The sequence below is a fragment of the Papilio machaon genome, chromosome 11 (assembly GCF_912999745.1).
Source record: "Papilio machaon chromosome 11, ilPapMach1.1, whole genome shotgun sequence".
NCBI classification, from domain to species: Eukaryota; Metazoa; Arthropoda; class Insecta; order Lepidoptera; family Papilionidae; genus Papilio; species Papilio machaon.
In genome coordinates, this window is record NC_059996.1 from 8,122,953 (window position 1) to 8,146,236 (window position 23,284).

Below are 23,284 nucleotides of genomic sequence, written 5' to 3' on the forward strand. Positions count from 1 at the left end.
CACGATAACATAAGGTAAAGAAATAGTTATTGACCAGTGCGTGCAAGATGTCGCGTCGTGAGATGCGTGTGGAACGTGTGATGGAGTACCCACCGCCGCCGCCCAGCAAGTGTGCTAAAGTAAGCGTACATTTAACCAGTAAGGATATAAAACTGAAGCTAAATATATCCGTCAAAAAATTAATTTTTCTTTTTAATTTTAGCGTTAATTTATTCATTACAAAAATATAGTCAAATAGTTTAAACTTTCGTGAGACATAATAATAAGTTAATTAAGAACGGCTTAACTCACGAATGATCGTCCGGTGACGGCACCGACTAGTTTCAGACCCGTCAGGGGTCCAACTTCAGTGCGAGACGCGACGCGACCGCGAAGTCCTCAAAATAAACACTCGCCCTGAAGTTGGACCCCCGACGTGTCTGAAACTAGTCGGTGCCGTCACCGGACGAAAAAAATAGTCACATCTAAAAAAGTCATGTCAAAAAAAATCATTAGCAAAATAATTTTTAAGAATTTTTGCTTACTTCTTTACCTCGATCGTGTTTAAACATTAATAAATACCTGTCTGCTCTTGTTATTGACAAATGTACCGCATATTTGAGTGGCCACTGTTGTCAATTTAAGTTGATAGATCGTTTGTAACAAAAATAAATCGATTCTGTACTAATTATACCAACTGAAAGCAATAATTCAACATTTTTTTTCAGAAAATCTTCGTTTTAGAAGTCAATTATTAAAATTAAAACATATTTCAAATTAACTTGCATAATAATAAATTATTTCAAATAATCTGACAATTGACTGGCACCTTGGTAGCGGTCACTTATAACTTGGTAAACTGCTTGCCTCTTTCTTGCTATTAAAAACGGAATAACAATGGTACAGGTGCTGTACTATACCTGGAAGTTATGCTCGCTGGTCTTCTCCCACTTCGTGATGATCAGCCTGGTGGTGGCCTACTGCATCCTTGGCGCTGTTACCTTCGAGCGACTCGAGGCCCAACACGAAAGAGAGGTCACACTTTCATACTTGCTCTTTATACTTTATATTGTTATATATTGACAGAGTAGTGATACTATTATATATTCGATAGTTTGAATACTCAATAGAAGTATAAATCTTTGAAGAAGGAATGCTTTGTAAATGTTTGGCGATGTGTTACTCAGGTGAAGATGAATATCTCTCAGATCCGTAGCAACACGACGCAAAGTATCTGGCACATGACGCGCACCGTGCCACTCCTAAACCAGACCAACTGGACGTCCGACGTTGTCGACATGCTTAAGGTATACTAACCAAGTACCAAGATCTATTATATAGAATTTGGTAGCATGTTTCAAACACATAACCATGCTATTAGCGTTTACTATGTTCACCATAAGATGACGAGTTTGCAATTTGACCAGGATTTCGAGAATGCGATACTTCTGGAGATGAAGGTGCGAGGGTGGGATGGCAACGAGAGCACCGATCATATCCAGTGGACCTTTACTGGTGCTCTCTTTTATAGCATCATTGTCATCACCACCATCGGTAAGACCACGTTAAATCTTATGATGATTTTCCACTTCCTAAACTCACCTAGAAGAACATAGAGTTTTCTCATTTTTTCAAGGCGGGTAAGACAGATCATGACGATGATATTTATGTTTTACGTGCATGTGTTTCAGCAATGGATTGGAATTATCCGTAAGCTAAGATATGTATATAAAGAGAATCTTCAATTAAAAACGTATATGCGTTGCTGATAACAAAAAGAATTTATTTAAAACAATATTTACATTTGCATTATAAAATGAACGAAAAATTTCTACGTACCTGATAACAAAAAGAAACAACATAAAACGTTTTTACTTTAACTAAAAATCAAAAATTAAAAATACAATATTAATACAATGTCTTAAATTTATAAAATTAAATCTGTCATTCTGACAAGGCAAATCAAATCATAAAAAAAGTATTTAATATGGACTTAAAGAAAAGAGGTCCTCTTTTCTTTACATCTCCCCCCCCCCCCTTTTGGAAGGAATCAATTACAAATATTATGATAATATAATGGTTCATCGGACAACAATCACCGGGGTTAGTTTTGTGATGTGATAGAAATTCGATTCCACTTTGTTGTGTCCTGTATCTACCTCATAAATTGTATTTGAAATCTTCTTTAAAATTTTGTACGGTCCAACTCTTAATTCATCTAATTTCTTTCTATTTAGACGATTTCCATTTTCGACGTAAACTGTGTCTCCAATTTCTAATTTATAATATTCTCTGTGGGAATCAAATATTCTCTTATTGTAATTATGAGATTTTAAAGTATTTTCCAATGCTAGTTTTCTATCGTTTTCCAGATGCTGTTCCGTAAATTTTGATTTTAGTTCTATTGGTAGAATACTCACATTTTCTCCCTCTAATAAATATTTCGGAGCAAATTTAGTTACAGTGTGTTCAGTTTCATTATACTTATCTACACATATTCGTGCTATGGTAGTCCACGCTGTTTTTCTCTCTTTCTCATTTATTTTGCATCTTATCTTATTTACTAAAGTTTGATTTAGCCTCTCATTAAGCCCATTTGAAAATGGGGAATCTACAGCTGTAAAAATCAAACTTATATTTTCCTTCTTCAGAAATTCTTTAAATTCTTTAGAGTTTATCCCAGGATACTGATCCGTCAGTACTATATCAATCTTATAATTATCTGTGACATTTCTTAGCAATTTTATAAAATCAGTAGAACATTGATTCCTAGAGGTTAAAATATAAGCATATCTTGTAAAATGATCTACTAAAAGATGTAAATATTTTTTTGTTGATCGAGATCCTCCGAAACCTCCAATAGTATCGATGGATACTATTTCAAATGGTCGGGTTGCTGGACCTAAATGTGACATCAAACCGTACTTCGGTTTTCTTCTGGATTTGTTTTTAATACAAACTTCACATTCATTACAAATTTGTTTAATGTTTGCTATAATGTTCTTTGCTGTGTAAAATGGTGTTATTTTATTCATTAATTGAGTTCTTCCGATATGGCAATAAATATTGTGGACATCTTTTATTAGAGTCTTGCTAAGTTCTTCCGATAGTATAATTTTTTTCTTTCCTTTAGATTTCTTGTAGTAAATCTCCTTTTCCAATATATGTTTTTCATTTTTTAAATCTAAATTTGTATATTGATCATTCTTAATATCTTCTAATGTGATTATATTTACTACTTTTAAGAAATCTTCGGAATTTTCATCAGGTTCTAGAACCGGATTCCTGCTTAAACAATCTGCTTCTTGATTCAAATTTCCTGGGTTATATTTAATTTTGAAATTATATTGCGACAAATAATAAGTTAGATCACCTAGTTCCTCATCAGTTCTAGCCTTTATGTTCATATTTTCTAACGGCTTGTGATCCGTGAACACTGTGAATTCTTTTCCCATAAGCCAGTGCTGCCAATATTTCACCGCTTCCTTTATTGCTAAACATTCTAAATATACTGCCTTTTTCTTCTTTTGAGCTTCTGTTAATTTTTTTGAAAAGTAAGCAATTGTTTTATTAACTCCATTTTCATCTGTCTGCTTCAATACCGCTCCAATTCCTTTGGCAGAAGCATCCGTGTAAATGATTATAGGTAGTTCCGAGTCAAAAATATTTAGAATTGGTTTCGAACATAGTAATCTTTTGATTCTATCAAATGATTCTTGACATTTTTCAGACCATATAAACTTCACATCTTTCCGCAGTAAATTATGCAACGGATCTAGAATAATTGCACTGTATGGTATAAATTTATGGTGAAAGTTAACTTTTCCAAGAAATTGTCGCACCTGTTTTCTTGTTTCTGGTATAGGAAAATCTCTTACTGCTGTTAAATAATCTTTCAGTGGTCTCACTGTATTGTTCTCAATAATATGACCTAAATACTTAGCTTGATTATTTGCAAAGGTACATTTAGAAAATTTCAGTCTAAAGCCTTCCGCTAATATTGCTTCGAGTAGTCTTGATACATGCAATATGTGTTCTTCAAAAGTTTTAGAGAAAACTAAAATATCATCTATGAAATTAACTGCAAAATTAGACAGTCCGTGTTTTCTAATAATGTTGCTTAATATTCTTTGGAAAATAGCTGGAGCTGTTTTTAATCCAAATGGAAGACAGGTCCATTGATAATGGCCTTCTTGTGTGACAAATGCAGTTTTATATCTATCTTGAATTTTTAAAGGAATTGACCAAAACGCTGAATTTACATCAAAAGTAGAAAAATACTTACAGTTTACTGTTTTTACCACTAAATCCTCTATCAAGGGAAAAGGTTGTGATTGAGGGACTACAATTTTGTTTAGTTCCCGAAAGTCTATGCATAGCCTAGTCTTCCTCCCATCTTCTTTTTTATACGCTAAAGTTACTGGTGCAGCAAAAGGGCTATAGGATTCTTCAATCAAGTTCTTTTCTAGGAGTTTCGATATTTGGTTTTCTATTTCACTCCTATCTTCATTTGTACATCTATATGGTCGTTTGCTGCAATATTTATCTGACATCAAATCAATGTGAGCTTCATATTCCCTCACAGTACCAATGTCATATTTATCCTTTGCAAAAACTGCTTTGTATTTTTCTATCAATTTGTGAATTTCTGATTGTTGATCTATGTTTAGATGGTTCATGAATATTTTAAATTCATCTGTTTTTATATGTTCGTTGAAATTAATTTCATGTTTTATCTTAATTTCTTCTTCTGTTACTCTTTTTTTATTAATGTCGTTGGTTGGATCGATATATTGTAAGATCTCTAATTCTTCATTTTGAACTAGTCTAAAACTCTTTATACAATCCAAACCAATGAGAAAATCATAATTGAAGTTTATATTATCTACTACAAAAACATTCATATTTTTTTCAATATTCATGATCTTTATTTTTAATGTTACCATTCCTTTTGTTTTTTTCTCACCATTAATAGTCTTCAAGTTCACCGTGTGTATATCATGTCTAGTTTTATTTTTCCGTATTTTTAATAATTTTGCATTTATCAACGAGACATTTGAACCTGAATCATAAATACCGGTAACTTCTAAGATATCATTCAACAGTAACTTTACTTTTATTAATGGTGACACTTCTAGTTTTTTGGATTGTTTTCGTTTAGTTCGATTTCGAGTTCAGAGTTGTTAACAGTTTTTACAACTTTATAATTGTGTTCTTTAAACCAGCATTTTTCTTCTGGATGGTATCTTTTTCCTCTTTTATCATTGAAACAAATTTGACACGGCCTTTTTTCATCATAAGTTTTTGATCTGTTACTAGGGTATATTACTTTTTTAGCATAGTTATTTCTTTGAACAAGATGTTCTAATTTTCCAATTTCTCTGTATAGGTTATGTGTTTCCTTTACTGCTTCTCTATCAATATTATCTGCTATAAAAGTAGGTAAACCATGTACGATAAGATCTACAAGTGTTCCAGTATCTATTGATTTCCTTACTTCAAGTAACAATCTCTCTTTTTTTAATGCATATTCAAGTAAAGAACCTGTTTGATATCTAAAAGCGAGAGCATATCTTATAGGCGACCATCCTTTGTTAACAAATGTTTCACAAAAATGTTTCTCCCATTTGTCCCAGTCCGAGTCCACAGTAAGATTGATCAAGGTATTGTTGTACCAATCAAGACTGGCGGATTCCAGAAAGTTTTTCAACATCTCAATTTTCTGTTTGTCCTGAATTATTTGAAATCGGTGACATTCTTTAGTAAAATCTTGAATCCACTGACATGCGTTGGAATTTCTGCCAGTAAATTTATCGATTAAAAAATTTTTTGCCAAATGAACTAAATTCTGACTTTCCTGAGTTTTTTGTTTTTCTTCGAAAAAATTTTCTAGCAATCTATGTACTGTTTGGTCTGAGCTATTGCTACATAAAGTCCGGCCATCGTTGGCATTTTCTAATATCTCTTCCAAATAAAAATCATTAAATTGTAAATTTTGTTCTTCATCTAAATATATTTTTGCTATTTTATCTGTTAATGTTATCCAAATTCTTCTCGATTGATGTCGTTTAGTTAATGATTTTTTTACCTTAGCATAATTTGAAGTTTCCATTATCTGTTTGTGTAATTGAATAGGCTGATGTTCTAGAGGTATTTCAAATATATGCCCATCGGTTGTTGTAATAGAAGTTATACAAATAATATTTGATTTTTCATCTTCCGCTGGCTTCACGGTGAATTCAAATTTTAATTTTTCCATCATTAAGTTGAATCGAAGTAAAAAGTTATGTTGTTTTATAAAGAGAATCTTCAATTAAAAACGTATATGCGTTGCTGATAACAAAAAGAATTTATTTAAAACAATATTTACATTTGCATTATAAAATGAACGAAAAATTTCTACGTACCTGATAACAAAAAGAAACAACATAAAACGTTTTTACTTTAACTAAAAATCAAAAATTAAAAATACAATATTAATACAATGTCTTAAATTTATAAAATTAAATCTGTCATTCTGACAAGGCAAATCAAATCATAAAAAAAGTATTTAATATGGACTTAAAGAAAAGAGGTCCTCTTTTCTTTACATGTATATTAAATTATCGACCGTATTATTTTAACTCAATCTTAGATCCAAGAAAACATTTTAAAGTTAAAAATGTTTTATACGAGTATTTCAAACGTCTTACTATAAAAGTAGGTATCTGAAATAAGCATTCCTCGTCATTGCAACCAACAAATAAAGTCAATAATAGTTTAACGTTTGATCGTAAAATACGGGAGAGCTCTTAGATCGTTAAAAGTATTTGTTTACATAACTCCAGTTTGAATACTGCGTTCGGTTAACCGTCATTCAAAGAAGTTTTATTGCTTTATTTTCATCATTGCCAAAGGACAATATAATACTTTCCTTATACAATATCCACAGTCATCAAAAGGATAATGAATAAATTGGCAATGAGAAATGTGGATGGAAAAAGGGAATAAATAAAATAAAAAGGGAATAAATGACGGGCTAGTGTAGTTTACTTGTTTTTTGTGAACTTCAAACTGTAACATTAATTAAAAAAAATCCATGAATTGTGATACTTCCGTTCCATTTAGTTTAGATAATTTTTCAATTTTCTATAAATTCCTTTATCCAATTTATTAGAGGAGCCAAGGGCGAGTTTGTACCAAAGAACGTAGACGTACGTGTTTGGTGAACTAGTGGTTGGCTTCGGTCCAAGTTCTGTCGACATACGTCAAAATTTTTATATCCACGCCAGCGATAATTTTAATTTTTAAAAATAATTGGACTCATTAAATAAACTTTATGACGTCTACAAAATGTTATGACATTTGATGTGCAATTTTTCTTAACTATTTCAAATCAACTGCAAACAAATGCCATCTAGTATTACTTTACCTTTAAAGACGTGCTTTTTCACTTCAATTTAGTTACAGCACTTCCCTTCTTGACAATCTAGTCTATTCAACTTTTTAAAACTGACAAATATTCCAATCTTTAAATAATACTTTTAATGGTTTGTAAACGAATCAAACGCAATGTGGTAACTTAAAATTTATTAAATTATGTATTAGTTTTTTTTTTTACTGTATTTCGTGTTTGTGAACTAAATGGACAAGATTAAGAGAGGCAACTCTATCCAAATCTCGTAAACAAAATACATAAGTAGGTCTATTCTTTTTTACATTAATAAGCTTTTTACATTGTAGTATAAAAATATTTCTTAAACGAATTAAAGTTTTGTTAAATTATTTACATTAAAACAATTCAATGGGACCGCACTCGGCTTGCAGTCGTGTTAATAAAAATAATTAACAAATACAGCTAACATAACGTTACTTAAAGTATATCCTGTAGGGGCCGATGACCCCCGTCGGTCCGCCGGGGCCAACCAGCACGGGCCGTCGGACGCCTGGCTTCGCTGTTGGCATGTAGTTAGGTCCGATCATACCGGACTGTCCCCCGAAACCGACCAGGATAGGTCTGCGTGGGCCGATGATACCCGTGGGGCCGCCTGGACCCACCAGAATTGGTCGCTGATTGTATTCAGGTCCGATGACACCGGTCGGGCCTCCGGGGCCGACGAGGATCGGCCTCTGAGCGGACTGGCTCGGGTGCAAATCCTGCTGCAGACTGTACGGAATGAGACTTCCGTCGTAATTCTGTCCGTTGGAGTTCGTTAGTTCCGGTCTTTCGTCGTTAATAACCAAAGGCTTCGGATGTAGACTTTGCGGGCCAATTCTGTAGGGTCCGACGACTCCAGAGGGTCCTTCAGGCCCAACCAGCAACGGTCTCTTGGCGTTGTTGGCTAGTATGTAGTTATTTTTGGACACCATGTGAGTGCCTGCGCGGTGCAAGGCATTAGGGCCACCGGTGCCGATGAACACGGGCCTGTTGAGCTGCGGCGCGGGTACGTGATTGGGTGTGGACAGCAGCGGGTCGTGGCGGGGTCGGGCGGGCGCGGGCTGGTCGCGGTACATGTCGAGCGCGGCCAGAAGCATGGCGTCGGGCGCGCGGCCAGGAGCGTACTTGCCGGCCCCGGTGAGCACGGAGTCTGGCGGGGGCGGGAAGGGCCCGCTGTTGGGCGCGCGTCCCGGCAGCAGCATGGGCCGCTCATCGACTAGCTCGTTAAAATACTCTGCCCTGTTGACAGCTGTAAAATATTTTCAATTTATTTTGGGCATTCAATTAAAAACATAGCAAACATAAAATAATGTTGTATTTAAATATATGAGTTTCTCATCACTGTTTTTTATGTAGCAATACATCTACACTTATGTGATGTATACATAATACGGTACTTATGCGCTTTTCTTTATCAAAAAATAATATTTTGATGATAATACTTGCAAATAAAAAACGAAATATTAAAAACATTCATATGAAGATTTTAAGAAAGTTACCTCGAGCATATCATCACGAGTTTGAACAATAATAAACAGTAGTCGTTAGTGTTACCTGAAAGATTGTTGTCAGTGAAGCAGCACAGTTTCATGTTTGGACCACAAACGTGCTGGAAGTAAATATTGTTACATTGTTATCTTTGATTTATCAGCAACAGTCAATAAGTCTTTTAATTTTAATACAGTTATTTTGAACGTAAGTAACTTGTAAACTTACCGCATTGGTCAGTCGCTGCATGCAGTCCCTTTTCTGTCTGCACATGCAGCGGTCAAGAGAGTCCAGGGTGCCGTCAGATTCATGCCTAATAAAAGTAGAACGAACTAGTAATTTTTCGTTGTAATAAATCACCTAATCACATAGGCCCGACTTTATTTAAGAATTGTAAAGTTTAAACAGAATTTTGTACAGATTTTATCGACTAGCCTTGTGTTATATTTGGCGTTTAAAAACCTCAGTCATAATAAATTATGAGAGAGAGAAACAGTGAGTCTTTTCTGCATATCTTTCATTATTATATCATTAGTATATTTAAAGCGATATTAACTTACACAGGTTTTACTAATTCTTTATCGGTGGTCTGGTGCATGAGAAAAGGAACTTTCTGTCCCTGCAGCGGCTGGACCACATCTCCGTAGTGCCCAGGGCCAGGCTGATAGTAGAAGTTCTGGGACGCCGCTTGATCTATCAGATCATTCGGTACCGCATTGTTCGGGATATTCCCTCTGGAATATAATAATATCTTATCTTTATCTTATATATATAAAAGAAAGTCGTGTTAGTTACACTATTTATAACTCAAGAACGGCTGAATCGATTTGACTGAAAATTGGTGGGCAGGTAGCTTAGAACCAGGAAACGGACATAGGATAATTTTTACCCCGTTTTCTATTCTTTATTTCGCGCGGATGGAGTCGCGGGTAAAAGCTAGTTTATTATAGATGACGATCAGCTGGTATTTTAAAGTTGTTTTTTTTGTCCTATTGTTTTTGTTAATCTTACTAATATTATAAATGTCAACATTTAAATGGATGGATGGATGTTTGTATGAAGGTATCTCCGGAACGGCTCAACGAATCTTGAAATTTGGCACAGATGAACATAGTCTAAAAGAACACATAGGCTACTTAGTAAGTTTTTTTTAATTTTGCGTGAATGGAGACGCGGGTGATAGCTAGTTTATTAAATAAATAACTGTCTATATTTGTTCAGTATTTATTAATAACTGTCACCCGCGATTTCAACCGCGAGAAAATAAAAGAAAAAAAAAACTTAATTTGTAGCGTACGTGTTCTCTCAGACTGTTCTACATCCATACCAGATTTCAGCGAGAACCATGCAGCCGTTCTGAAGGTACCTTCTAAAAACATACATCCATACATTCATCCAAACATTTACATTTGTAATAATTAGTATTAGTAAGATAGGAATATTATTTTTTTACATATTACATTTTTTTAGATTTCATGTTATCACTTGCGGACATGCAATTACGTAGGCTAACAGGTTTTTAACGCAAGAAGTATACAAACGTAATACACTCACAAGATTCAATGGTGCACTTACAGTTAATAAATCAGATGTTACTTCATACTTTTGGATCAGGTTTCTTTCAATTAAAGACCCTGACACAGTTTGGTGGAGCAAAAGTCGTTGCTTGAGCGAGTGGCTTTTGGGGATTCCCCAATCATAGACTAAGTTACAATACCAAGTTTGGGGCGTAATCTTTCGTCTTTGTTTTGACCAACTCTGCCGTATAATTAAATATTATAGTTCAAGATTAAAAAAAAACGATATTAATTTTTTTTAGTAAATTCGATAAAGAAATTTCGCTACAATTTTTTTTGTTAATTGTGACAATAAATAATATTATTTTTTTTTTATTCTTAAACATGTCAGATTGTGAATGTTAAAAAATTAGATTTATATAGAGTAGAAATATTCTTTAAGAAGCATCTAATTATTTGTTACTATGGATTAATCCAAGAAGCAGATATTATAAGATGAGAAAGTAAATAATTACCCAAAAGAATTGGATCACACATAAAAAGTTGTAACGTTCCAAAGTTAACGTAGAATTGTATGTGATTTCACAATTTTGGCCTTAAGATTGATAACTAGATGCTATTGTATAGAACAGAACAATACTGGTAATATCCAAGTAACTAACTATCGTGGCTAGTTGACCAAGGTTTCGAAAGCGTCTGTTAGATTGCGTGTTTTTGGCGTGAAAAATAATTACAGTAATTTTGATTAGGATCCATGACTGTATAAATTATTGTGGGAGCTCGTATTACAATACAATTTTATTGACGTGGTCAAGGACTAGATGTGAGATCTGCAGGAAACAAAATGTCTGAGACTTCATTTGTTTTCCGTTCTTTGTTTAAATTCTGGTATTTAAGTATTTAGAGTATACTAGCTTTTACCCGCGACTCCGTCCGCGTGGAATAAAAAAAAAAAAGAAAACCGGGTAAAAATTATCCTATGTCCTATTCCTGGTTCTAAGCTACCTGCCCACCAATTTTCAGTCAAATCGATTCAGCCGTTCTTGAGTTATAAATGGCGTAACTAACACAACTTTCTTTTATATATATAGATATAGATTTGCTTTTGCCGGCGACTCTGTCCGCGCGGAATTAAAAGAAAACTTAATAATTAGCCTATGTGTTTTTCCAGATTATTTCCTACATTTGTGACAAATTTCATCAAGATCCGTTGAGCCGTTCCGGAGATATCTTCAAATAAACATCCATCTAAACTTTCGCATTTATAAAATTAATAAGATTGCTTTAAGTTTTTTTTTTAATCTAATTTGACATCAACGTAAATTGTTTACTTTTGAATAAAGCTCTCTTTACAAAAAACACGTAAGCCTTAATTTACTTTTTTTTAAGACACCGTGTCAATAATTAATACTTCGCTAGTAAGATCCATGTAAAAAGGGCAATTTATGAAATGAGTGTTGCTGCCTTTTCTCTTACCCCAGTAAATACTAGTATCTTTGTTTCATATTTCGCGTATTGGTTACTTTACGACGTCTTTTTAAGTTCTTTTAACCTTAAAAACTAAGAGAAATTAGTTGTTCAGATGTTACATTCACCTGTTCGGTAGGAAGTTCTGGTTGCTGTTGATGGATGGTTCGGTGAACTTGACTTTTGAATCGATGCGCGCTGATCTCGCCGTCTTCTCTGGGAAGCGCCATTTTTCAGCTGAACATATAGCTATTAATGTGACCCACCAGTACACACTACCTGTAATATACGGTTAACTATTAATAAACATTCTTCCTTTTCCTTACGTAATATCAATACAGTGTGAACCCACTCTACAATACATTTATATGACGTCATATCTGAATTCACATGTACATCCTTTTTCGCACAATTCAAGAAAATTCCGATTGATTTAGTAAACCAAATATCTATGAATACATTATAAATTTATTTCTCTATGCGTTTTACTTGTCTGTTATCATAAATATTTTAGTAATTCTTGATTTAATCTGAAGTTTAATTCTTTAATACCTAATTATATAAATTGTATTGAGGAAAATAATAATGAATAATCCCTTGTTGTAATGCAAATTTTATAAAGTCGACCTAGACCTACAAACCTTGTGATTCGACACATATGACAGTTGTAGTGGGCGTGGGATTTCAAATATATTGCTGTTTTTGACGGCCATTTTACTTTATATGGTTCCTTTGAAAATCCTTTAATTAGATGTGACATTGAAGATTTATAATGAATTAGAAAATTATAATCATTTTAAGTAGTTTGTTAGAAAACATTTTTGTTTTAATTCTATTTTCAATGTTATTCTATTAAATGCCACATCCAAAACGAGATTTTTACAAGAAATCTTTACTAAGAGAATTATAAATGGCTCTTAATGATTCTGAGTGTGAATTTAGCAGTTAACTGTAAAAACATGTTATGAGATATTTATCCATAATAAAATTAAAATATACAATGTTTATTATGAAATGTAGTTACGCGACAAATATCTAAGTTACGACAACTAACGCAATTTGATACTTTTCAATTCACTGACTGTGAAACAAATCTAGGTTAGACATTGATTAAAATGAATTGCTTAAAAGGTTATATCACCAAGATATTGAAAGTTTTTTTTTTACCCACAGACAGATAAAATGATAGAGAGGTGAAGATAAAAGAATTTTTCAAATCTACAGTTCTTGAAAGCATGTTTATAGTCGTATCGTCTCTGTTTCTTCCTAACGCTTCAAAGTCTATAAACCCAACAGAATTACTTTACCCTACTATCGGCGGGCAAATACTGGGGGTATTTAAATTATTGGTGTTTCTGCCTTCTGTATTTATTTAGTGTATTTAGTCAGATAATACTTCCGTCCGATGTTCACATGTTCGTTAAAACATTCTCAGACATGTGTAAATGCACGCTACCCTGAGAACGTAACATTACTTCAGTTCACTGCAATAGTCTTTGCTTTCATTGGCAATTGAGTAAAGTCGAATTTAGATTTAGATTTTTTGTTGACTTTAAAATAATCGTTTTTAAAAGATAAAAATGACTACTGAATCATTGATAATAGAGTACACTTGAGTTAGTTGTAAATACTTTCGTGTAAGACGGATCAATGGTATTCAGATTAGTAACGGTTGCCAGCGATCTTGTCAGCACATAAATGTATCCTATAATATGCCCGCATGCATCAGCTACCTTCCCGTCAAAATCGGTCTACCCATTTCAGAGATTACCGGGAATAAACGCGGATTTGCGGACAGACAAAAATTAAAAAAAAATACTTTTTTGCTACCAGTACCGTTAATACATCATGTGTACGAAATATGATTTTTTTTTCGACATTATATACAAAAACTCCAATTTCCGTATGTATAGATTTTTTGTGTGTTTTTAAGATGTTATTTCTAATACCTTGATCAAATGCAAAAGAAGCGACGGAGACAAATCCTAGAGATGTTGAAGGAAACAAAATTCACAGTCGGTTTATCGATCCAAGGTCTTGCGTTGTTAATCTAGTTTTAGAAATGGTGTTCATTTCTAAGACAAAAGTGTTGAGCAGAGTTTCCGTTTGCTGATCGCAAAAACAAAGCTGCTGTAATTTGGCTGTCGTGTTGTGCCGTGAGACATAACACGACCACAGATCGTGGGACTTTACTTGATTTGTTGATGTAAACACGAGAGGCGAGCGAATACCGCGGGGTTTGTACGATTTAGATGTTCTAAAAATGGAATTCCACTACCGAATCACTGGTAAAAAAATATATAGCAATCCTTTTCACTGTTTTTGAAAAAAGACAGAGAAAGCATTTCGGTCTAACGCAAGTATTTCTGCATGGAACACTGACTAGATATCCATAGTTAGTGTTCCACATTTTTAGATGGTTTTCCTTAAGTTTCCTTAACTTAAAGAATGATGAACTCATTATTGTTATATCGTAATACTCAGGTTCATAACCTACAGGGGTAGGCAGAGCTTACACATTTAGATTTTGTGCGAACTTGACAAAGCTCTCACACATCCATACAAGTACGCAGTTTTTGGTAACTAAGACAGTGAATTCTTATTTATTTGTTATTCTTTACAAAGATTTTCTTTAATCTGTGAGTAAATGGAGATTTTTAATAAAATTATTACACCTTTTTGTAGTATTTCATAATATAATTAATAAGTTTCATTACTCATTTGTGTAATTTTCAATTTTTCTTGAATTTTTACCAAAATGTCAATCATAGCGTAGTAATTAATTTTGTTACACGGTCAAAATAACGTGTAACCTCATTGTTTTTCACTGGGAAAATGTAGATCATTAAGTAAATGCCATAAAGTAGAATTAATGAAAAGCAAAGACATAAAATAATTCAAGTAATATAGTAACTATTAAAGTATAAAATTCTATGAAATATTAACATTTGCAAATGTAAGTGCTGCTCTGTTGAAAGGTGTTGCAATTAAACTTCAAGGAGGTGTGAAGCAACGCAACCTTTTTGGAAAAGCCCGGCCATTATCGAAGTAGATACTCAGTTAATACGTAAATGTATATTTAAAATTACTATTTTGATGAAAATATTTTTGATATTTTGTGAATAATATAAATTTAGAAGTCAGTGAAAAAGTTAGTTATAGGTTAAATAATTTAATAATTTGTAACCTGATGTAATTTTCTAATTGTTGTTTTTGTAAAATAAAAAATGAAATGTTATATATTTTTTAAATTAAACACATTTAGAAACAATCTATTTTAATCGTTTATGATTGAAAATAATTTTATTATTATTTTTATTTAATCAATTTAAATTAAAGTCATATTTTTATAGTACGAAAAATAATTACAAATAACTGCATTTTAAAATAAAAATAATTTTTTCCTACGCATGCGTTATCACTTAAGACAATATTTAGAAAGATAACAATAAAAAATACTAACCATAAAACATTTTTAAATAAATAACACAGTTCACACACTAACTTATGTTTAGTACGGCGGTCACCGAAAGAATGCGCGTGCAACACAACGCTCTATGTAACTAACAGACTGGTATCGCTGCAATGCCACCACTGCCACAGATACTATTCACCAGTGGTCATTGTATGATCATTGTGTGATCACATCACCACTCATCATCATCTACCAATAGCATTATTCTTCTAATTATAATAGTCTAAGAAACACAATTGATTTACTCGTAGTTTCCATGACCATTACCTTTTATCTAAATTTGTATACGTATTATAATAAAATAATAAGAATAATGTTGTGATATCATCTTTTAATTATTATTTGAAGTCTTTGTGATTTTAAATTGTCTTTTATTTTCATAAAAAAATTACAATTATTTTATATTGTCAAACGTTAACATTATGAGATAACAGATTATAAAAAGGTTGTAACTACAGACTTTTAGTTTTGTTATACTGTTTTAATATTCTAAAAAGTGTAAGCCTAAACGCATCCATTCTGCATAATAATCACAAAAGACAATCTCCTCCAACCTCCGAAACTCTGAGTTTAATTTATAGTTCTCAAAGAATCACCTCACTGACGCGCTCTAACCCAACCAAAATTAGGCTTTACTAGGCCTTAACTATGCTGGCCCAGTGTTGATGATACAAACGTGATAACACCTACTTCTACTGATATATTAAACTAGCTGACGCCCGCAACTCCGTCCGCGCGGATTTAATAAAAAACTTAATTGTTCCCTATGAGTTCTTCTAGACTATGCTGTACATCTATGGCAGATTTTTATTGTGATCCGTTGAGCCGTTTTGGAGATACCTTCAAACATCCATCCATCTAAACATTTGCATTTATAATATTAGTAAGATTGGAATAACAGCTAGTGAAGCAAATAACCTAAAAAAACCAATTTCAAACAAAATGCACTCAAAAGTAACATAAAAAAACAATCTCAAACAAAATGCACTAAAAAAAAACAAAATAATGACATGAAAACTTCTTTCTTTCTTTCTTCTCTCTTTCAAAAACCCTCTAAACTCTAAAGAAAGTTCTCTTCTTTCTTGTAACATGTCTATATTGTATAATTATTGTTATTTCGCAGTCGGTGTCGGCCAAAGTAAATATAATATTATACATTTTATATTTGAGATGTATGAGACATACTTACGTTTATGTCCCTACTTAGGCCGAAACCGACTCCAAAATAACAATAATTATACAATATAGACATGTTACAAGAAAGAAGAGAACTTTCTTTAGAGTTTAGAGGGTTTTTGAAAGAGAGAAGAAAGAAAGAAAGAAGTTTTCATGTCATTATTTTGTTTCTTTTTAGTGCATTTTGTTTGAGATTGTTTTTTATGGTACTTTTGAGTGCATTTTGTTTAAAATTGGTTTTTTTAGGTTACTTTTGAGTGCATTTTGTTTGAAATTGGTTTTTTTAGGTTACTTTTGAGTGCATTTTGTTTGAGATTGTTTTTTTTTTGAAGTCGGCTATTTTTTTTTCTTAAATTTTTTGTTTTATTTCACAATTTTTAGTGAATTTGAAGTTCAATTACAAATTTCCTTAATACGTATAAAGACATGAATAAGACAAATAAAGAAAAGGACTTTCCTATTTGATATGTGTGTACTTCAATTCAAAAACTAATTTAGAATGCAGCAGATAACCACTTATCCTTTAAACAATGAAATAATTATCAAAATCGGTATACAAATTCAAAATTAACGAACTAATACATCGTAGCGTGCCTTTAATTTTGTCCAGCCGCGCGCCGCACTAGCATTTTTCGAATGCGCGTAGTTTTTAATAATTTAATATCTTCCAAACTATTGATCAGAATTACATAGTTTAAAGTCTAATGTAATCTGCATTTAATACTCTAGCCATCAAACATATTTATTTGGATAAGGATTCATATCGAATGTAATATAATAGCGCCGTAAGCTTACGACGCTGTTTTTCGTGTGCATTTTAATCTAAGTTTGTTCACAATAACATGGTTTTTGTGAGACATCCATAGATGATAGATATATGCCACCGAAGACTTTTATTTAGCAAATTTAAGGATCTATAATTACTCCATACATCATTTTTATGTAAGTCATATAGTTTGACCTACGTAAGCCCAGAAAGCAAAATTGTGCTTTTCGTGTAGCATTTTTCGTTTCCGCGTAATTTTATTCTTACGATATCTCCTAAACTATTAGACAGAATGATATAGTTTTAATTGCAAATATAATCTACATTAAATTCTCTTGATAATGAACATGTTTATTTACATAAGGGTTAATACTGAACTCGAATAATAGCGTCGGAAATAGGGCATGAATTTAATTGATGTTTCTGAAGAAAAAAATGGTTATTGTGAGAAAACTATAAAAGATAGATATATGCTATCGCTGACTTTTATTTAGCACATTTAAAGAGCTACAATTCGCCATACATCATTTTTATGTAGGTCCTATAGTTTAGCCTACGTAAGCGCTGAAAGCAAAAATGTCCCTAATTTTCGCAACAAATTTTGAAGCTATATTCAAAATCTACTAGTCTTCTAGTTATTTAAAAAAAAAACAAAAAAATGGGACCCACCTGCAAGCATTTCGTTTCGATTAAAATATTTTTCATCAAAATCGGACCACAAGGGGCGGAGTTTCGCGGTAACACACATAAAATAAAAAAAATGAAAAAAAATACAGTCGAATTGATAACCTCCTTCTTTTTGAAGTCGGCTAAAAAACAACGTAAATCAGTGAAATTATTGAAAAGTTACGAAATATTTGTAGGTAATTTCGAATGAATCCATTAGTTATTTTTCTATTGTTTTGTGGAAGATTCGCCCATTGTCGTTTCCGTTCATGTGTCGAAAGTTATCTCAGTTATGTATTTGTGTAGGGGTCTAGGAGCATTCATCGTTATATACCTAAATATTCATTTGAAGTTACATAATTTTGTTTAGCTAACTGCATTGTAATTAAATGATTTTTTACGCCTAATTAAGTTTTCAATTCTTTGAAACTCGTAATTAATTTTATATTATTATTCTTAATTTGAAATAGTAAACAAAAAGCAAATTGCATCGGCCGGGAATCGAACCCGGGCCGCCCGCGTGGCAGGCGAGCATTCTACCACTGAACCACCGATGCTGATGTACATTTGGATGAAAATAAAGACCACACTTATAATTAAGTGTCAAGCAGCGAAAGTGGAATGGTTACTCATCGTAATGATAAAGCAGGCGTGGAATTTGACCTAAAGAATAGTAATGACGTAAGAGCTCCACTTTAACTGGTCACAGCTGGTCGACTGCAGTGATTTCTTAACTGTAACACAATAAATCTTGTTCAGCGTGTACGTAACTAATGATTTAATTTTGTAATCAATTAGATTTAACTTTTTTTATATTAAAACGTGCTATCTAACGGTTACTTAGGACCAGTAATTAGGAAAATTAAATGAATCTTAATTTTGCAAATATTAATGAAGTATGTATCCATTTTTCTTTAGGCTATGGTCACATCGCGCCCAAGACGCAGACTGGCAAGGTGGTGACCATCTTTTACGCCATCCTGGGTATTCCGCTCATGCTGCTCTGCCTCTCCAACATAGGAGATGTCATGGCTTCATCATTCAGGTCATCCAGATGTAATTTTGATTAATGTCTTTAGTTCATTTTGACGCCTAGTTTAAATAATTAGTGATATACAATATAGAATATTACTAATTATATTTAAACTAGGCGTTGGATAATGTTTAGAATTTTTTTTAATATTAAAGTAAGTATGCCAATACAGAAAATTGTTGTACATGTGCTTTTCTAGCACTTAAAAATAATAGGAAAGTAATGATTGTAGATTTCTGTACTGGCGTGTTTGCTGCTATGTCTGCACAAGGCCGCCAAAACGAAGTCACCGACATCACCATCATTCAACAAGGTAAATACACATATATATAAGGTTAAGAGTAATTTGTAACAACACGAGTACATGCTTTTTTGGTCACTTTTCACGTTTTAAATTATTCACAATTAACACTTTACTATTTTTATTCTCCAGGCGCTCAATGCGCGCGAGCCGTCGCCGGCGTCCTGTGGAGCGGGCGCATTCCGATACCGATTTTAGGTTAGCTTATATGAAGTTAAATTTTTACTTGAGAAAATAATACAAGAGTTATATTACTTATATATTAAACATCTAGGTATCGCGACAGCGGCTACAATAGCGGGCGGACGAAACGCGTGCGACCACCGCCTGCGACCCTACCATCACGCACACGCTCGCAACCACCACCACAACGACCACAGGGTACACCAATTTGAATTTCACTATTCTAGTTCTCTTTGGCTGAAGATGGACACTTCTTTTACAGTATTAGTAGTTAACGCAACGTTAAGATTCAATCTTATGAGAAAATTACATTTCTTGTAGGTCGTGACGTGGAGGCAGGAGAGCGCTCACCGGCTCCCTATGACCGTTACAATCGTGACACGTATCAAGAAGAAGACGGTGAGGTCTTTTTTTGTTGGTTAATGTTTGTCTATTATATAATTTTTGTAATCTACCAAAAGGTTAAGAACCTTCATTGAAATGTAATAAAAGGTACTTTTGTATCCAATTGTTTATTTACAGAAGATTTCCCAAAAATTTCATTGCCACTGCAAGATTTGCAAGCGGCGTTAAAAGACTTAGAAGATCACCAGTTCAAATTAAACTCCAAAACAGAACTGCGAAGCAAATCGTTACCGCGACCTGCGAAAGCTAAACCTGAGTTTGGAGCGAGGAGAGACTTTGACGACAGAAATTATGACATTGAAGATAACGATGTGTACGAAATGCACGACCTTCATGATGTCGACTATGAGAACTTTAAAGAAAGGAAAGCATTAGAACGAGAGAGACGGAGGGAAAGAGATGATTATAGCTATCGTGATCGCGGCTACGATCCTGAAGATGATGACTACGAAGTGGAAAGGGCAAGAGTCAGGAGAACTGGATATGATAGAAGGTACATTCCACTTTCTAGAAATTTATTTGATTACTTTGATAGCATGTTCATTCAATGTGTATAGAGACATATTGTAGGGTATTTTTTTACATTGATTTTGTTACCAACATTTATTTATAAAATCTCAAATTAAGGTAAATTCTGTCTTAGGATGGATCGTGGTAGATCAGAGTATTATGAACGTGATATAGAAGATTACGACATAGATAGACGACGCGATCGTCGCGCCCGGAGTGCATTTTACGACTGCGATAGACGAGGGGGAGGAGATCGTTATAGAGAAGACCGGTGGAGAGGGGAAGATCGATGGGCAGTTGAAGATCATCGAACCTTTGATGAAAGACGGCCAGCGCCCCGACGCCTGCGCAGGCTGTACACCGTTGATGATACTGGTAGACCGCGCAATGGATACGTGAGTAAACTATCATCATGATCAGACTGTGTCAGATTACTTATAGAAATAGGCCTTCCCTTTTGCATTTCATAGTACGCAGTCCTCCATGCACTTCATCCAGAGACTTCCTGCCCTCCTGTACTAGGTCAACGTTCCACCTAAGAATAGGGCTATGCTTCTAGTCCCCGTATACATTAAATTTCCATCCATCCATCAAAAATTTGTGTAAAAGGCTAGTGTAGTGTAGTGGACGATCAAATTTAAAAGAAAATATGCTACATTTTTAATTTATTTTCGTATAAAAGTTTGTAGAAATCTAGGCCGGTCTTAACTTCGCGCGAGCTGCTTAGAACACAAGTAACTTAGCTATTTAAGTGGAGGCCACTGCGCAACTCGCCGATGACCTTGGACCGCCAAGATATTTAAAAAGAGCTTATACACTATCTATAGTAGGAATTTTTGAATTATCAATATTTATAGCATATAATTGAGGTAACAAGGTTAATAAAAATTGTTTGATAACATTGAATAGGCACAACTACGATTAGATGATTAACACGTGTAAAAGTTTTAATAAATGTCAATTATTATTTACAGAAAATTAGACATACAGAAGCCATATAATTATTTTTCTATTAGCAGACAGATCTCACGCAAATACGTGGTAGTAGTAGACTTGAATAAAATTAATACAATTTGACAGAGTCCTTCGCCGGAGAGAGATGATTGGAGTGACGAGTTACCTCCAGTGCGGCGAAGACCTCCGTCAGGTAAATTGTAACAATATCCTAATTATTTTTATATTTACGATACACGCGTAACGCACAGCGCATGTACCGTGGATAATACATTTTGCAAACAAACCTTTTTAGTTTTATTGAAAACTAGCTGTTGCCCGTGACTCCGTCCGCGCAGAATTAAAAAAAAAACTTATAAGTAGCTTATATGTTCTTCCAAATTATGTTCTACATCTGTGCCAAATTTCATCAAAATCCGTTGAGCCGTTCCGGAGATACCTTCAAACAAACATCCATACATCAATCCATCTAAACTTTCGCATTTATAATATTAGTGAGATACATTCTATTGAATCTTTTCAGCGTGGGGTTCCCGTCAATCGGACTTGTATGCTGGTCCGGTGTCCACAATACCTAGAGAAGAAGTAAGTCGTATACCTCAATGTACCTACACCTATTGTGGAAACCATGTTACTACTCTGTGTTTCCACTACCGAAACATCTTTATAAAAACATATTTTAAAGTCTTTTCTTATAGAGAGAGAAATGGCGATATGTTTTTCAAGATTTTCGGAATCGGGTATTCCAGGTTGCAATAAATTTAAATGAAATAATATGTTTTTTTTTATCAATTTCGTAAATAAGCTATTTTTTATCTACAGTGTGAACTTTCTCACAGTCAGTAGTTGCAGTTTACCATCAAAAATATGCAATGTAACCGGAGAACATAACGTCTCGTACTATCCCAATAATATTTATTTAACGCCGCTGTGGTTCAGCAAGTCAGTGGCCTACCTCAGAGATTCTAACAGAGGTTCAAATCACAAATGTTTAAATAATTGTGTAAAGTTAAATGATTGATATGTTCCTTTTCCTTCATCGTTTTCTAAGCAATAGAAAGAGATCCACTATACAATAATGTACTCGTACATAATGTATATCTCAAAACTTTTTCTGTCTGTAGATAAAGCCGGTGCCGATCTGGTTGTGCGTACTGCTGGTGGCGTCCTATATAGTAGCGGGCACATTCCTTTTCAAGCGCTGGGAGGGCTGGGCATACCTCGACGCTGCCTACTTCTGCTTCATCACCCTCACCACTATAGGTTTCGGGGATTTCGTGCCGGCTCAGGTGAGTGACCCTCAACGTCGAGTGGCGGGAAGTATTATTACTGCCGGGGAATAACTGATAAACTTTTTTCTACTGTCTAGCTTGGAGAAATAGAAGTACTTAAAGATAAAGAAAGACACTAGTTCTGATTGTATATTTGGCGTTAAGAACTAATTCCAGTGCGTGTTTCAGGGTCGTGAGGGCGATTCAGCGGATGCAGTGCACTCGATAGCACTCTGCTCGCTGTACCTGCTGTTTGGGATAGCGCTCCTGGCGATGTCGTTCAACCTTGTACAAGAGGAGGTCCGCGCTCATGTCGCCGCTGTCGCCACTCGTCTAGGCATCATTAAACCACGTGACCCTCCTGATCATGACTTCTGATTTTATATGAAAATTATGGAAAGCTTAATACGGTTAACTGTAACCGCTACTTATAGGGCAGCTATACCAAGCTAATGTTCTGATGAGTTGTTAGAGAATTTAATGTGCTCCCTACTTTAGATGGAATATGTCAAGTTCTTACGTACTAATGTGTATGATGTGTGCGATTTTAACGTTTTAAAGTGAGATAAAATGTAATTTCAAATAGTGTTCTTTAAACTGTAAAAACTAAATAAGGACGTTGTAATAATTGAAATCATATACTCAACGGTATATGTATGTATTATTTTATCCATAA

At 33.9% G+C, this 23,284-nt stretch overlaps 2 protein-coding genes and 1 non-coding gene across 3 annotated transcripts; 1 reads left to right on the forward strand and 2 right to left on the reverse strand.

Annotated features, from left to right (window-relative positions):
- Window positions 1–15: 15 nt before the first annotated feature.
- LOC106709683 lies at window positions 16–23,146 on the forward strand. Its single transcript, XM_045679944.1, has 15 exons — window positions 16–119; window positions 886–1,014; window positions 1,167–1,286; window positions 1,407–1,533; window positions 18,870–18,996; window positions 19,217–19,297; window positions 19,418–19,483; window positions 19,560–19,666; window positions 19,790–19,867; window positions 19,991–20,366; window positions 20,517–20,778; window positions 21,464–21,530; window positions 21,861–21,922; window positions 22,462–22,626; window positions 22,798–23,146. Exons 1-15 carry the CDS (start codon window positions 48–50, stop codon window positions 22,984–22,986), a joined length of 2,028 nt encoding a protein of 675 aa, XP_045535900.1. The 5' UTR covers window positions 16–47; the 3' UTR covers window positions 22,987–23,146.
- On the reverse strand, window positions 7,762–15,458 carry LOC106709699 (collagen alpha-1(I) chain). Its single transcript, XM_014501549.2, has 6 exons — window positions 15,332–15,458; window positions 11,997–12,147; window positions 9,445–9,618; window positions 9,113–9,197; window positions 8,951–9,005; window positions 7,762–8,645 (listed from the first exon to the last, which is right to left on the reverse strand). The coding sequence occupies exons 1-6, from the start codon at window positions 15,339–15,341 to the stop codon at window positions 7,828–7,830; spliced, it is 1,293 nt and encodes a 430-aa protein (XP_014357035.2). The 5' UTR covers window positions 15,342–15,458; the 3' UTR covers window positions 7,762–7,827.
- On the reverse strand, window positions 18,438–18,508 carry Trnag-gcc. The gene has a single exon. It is a non-coding gene; the product is annotated as a tRNA-Gly (tRNA).
- Window positions 23,147–23,284: the final 138 nt, after the last annotated feature.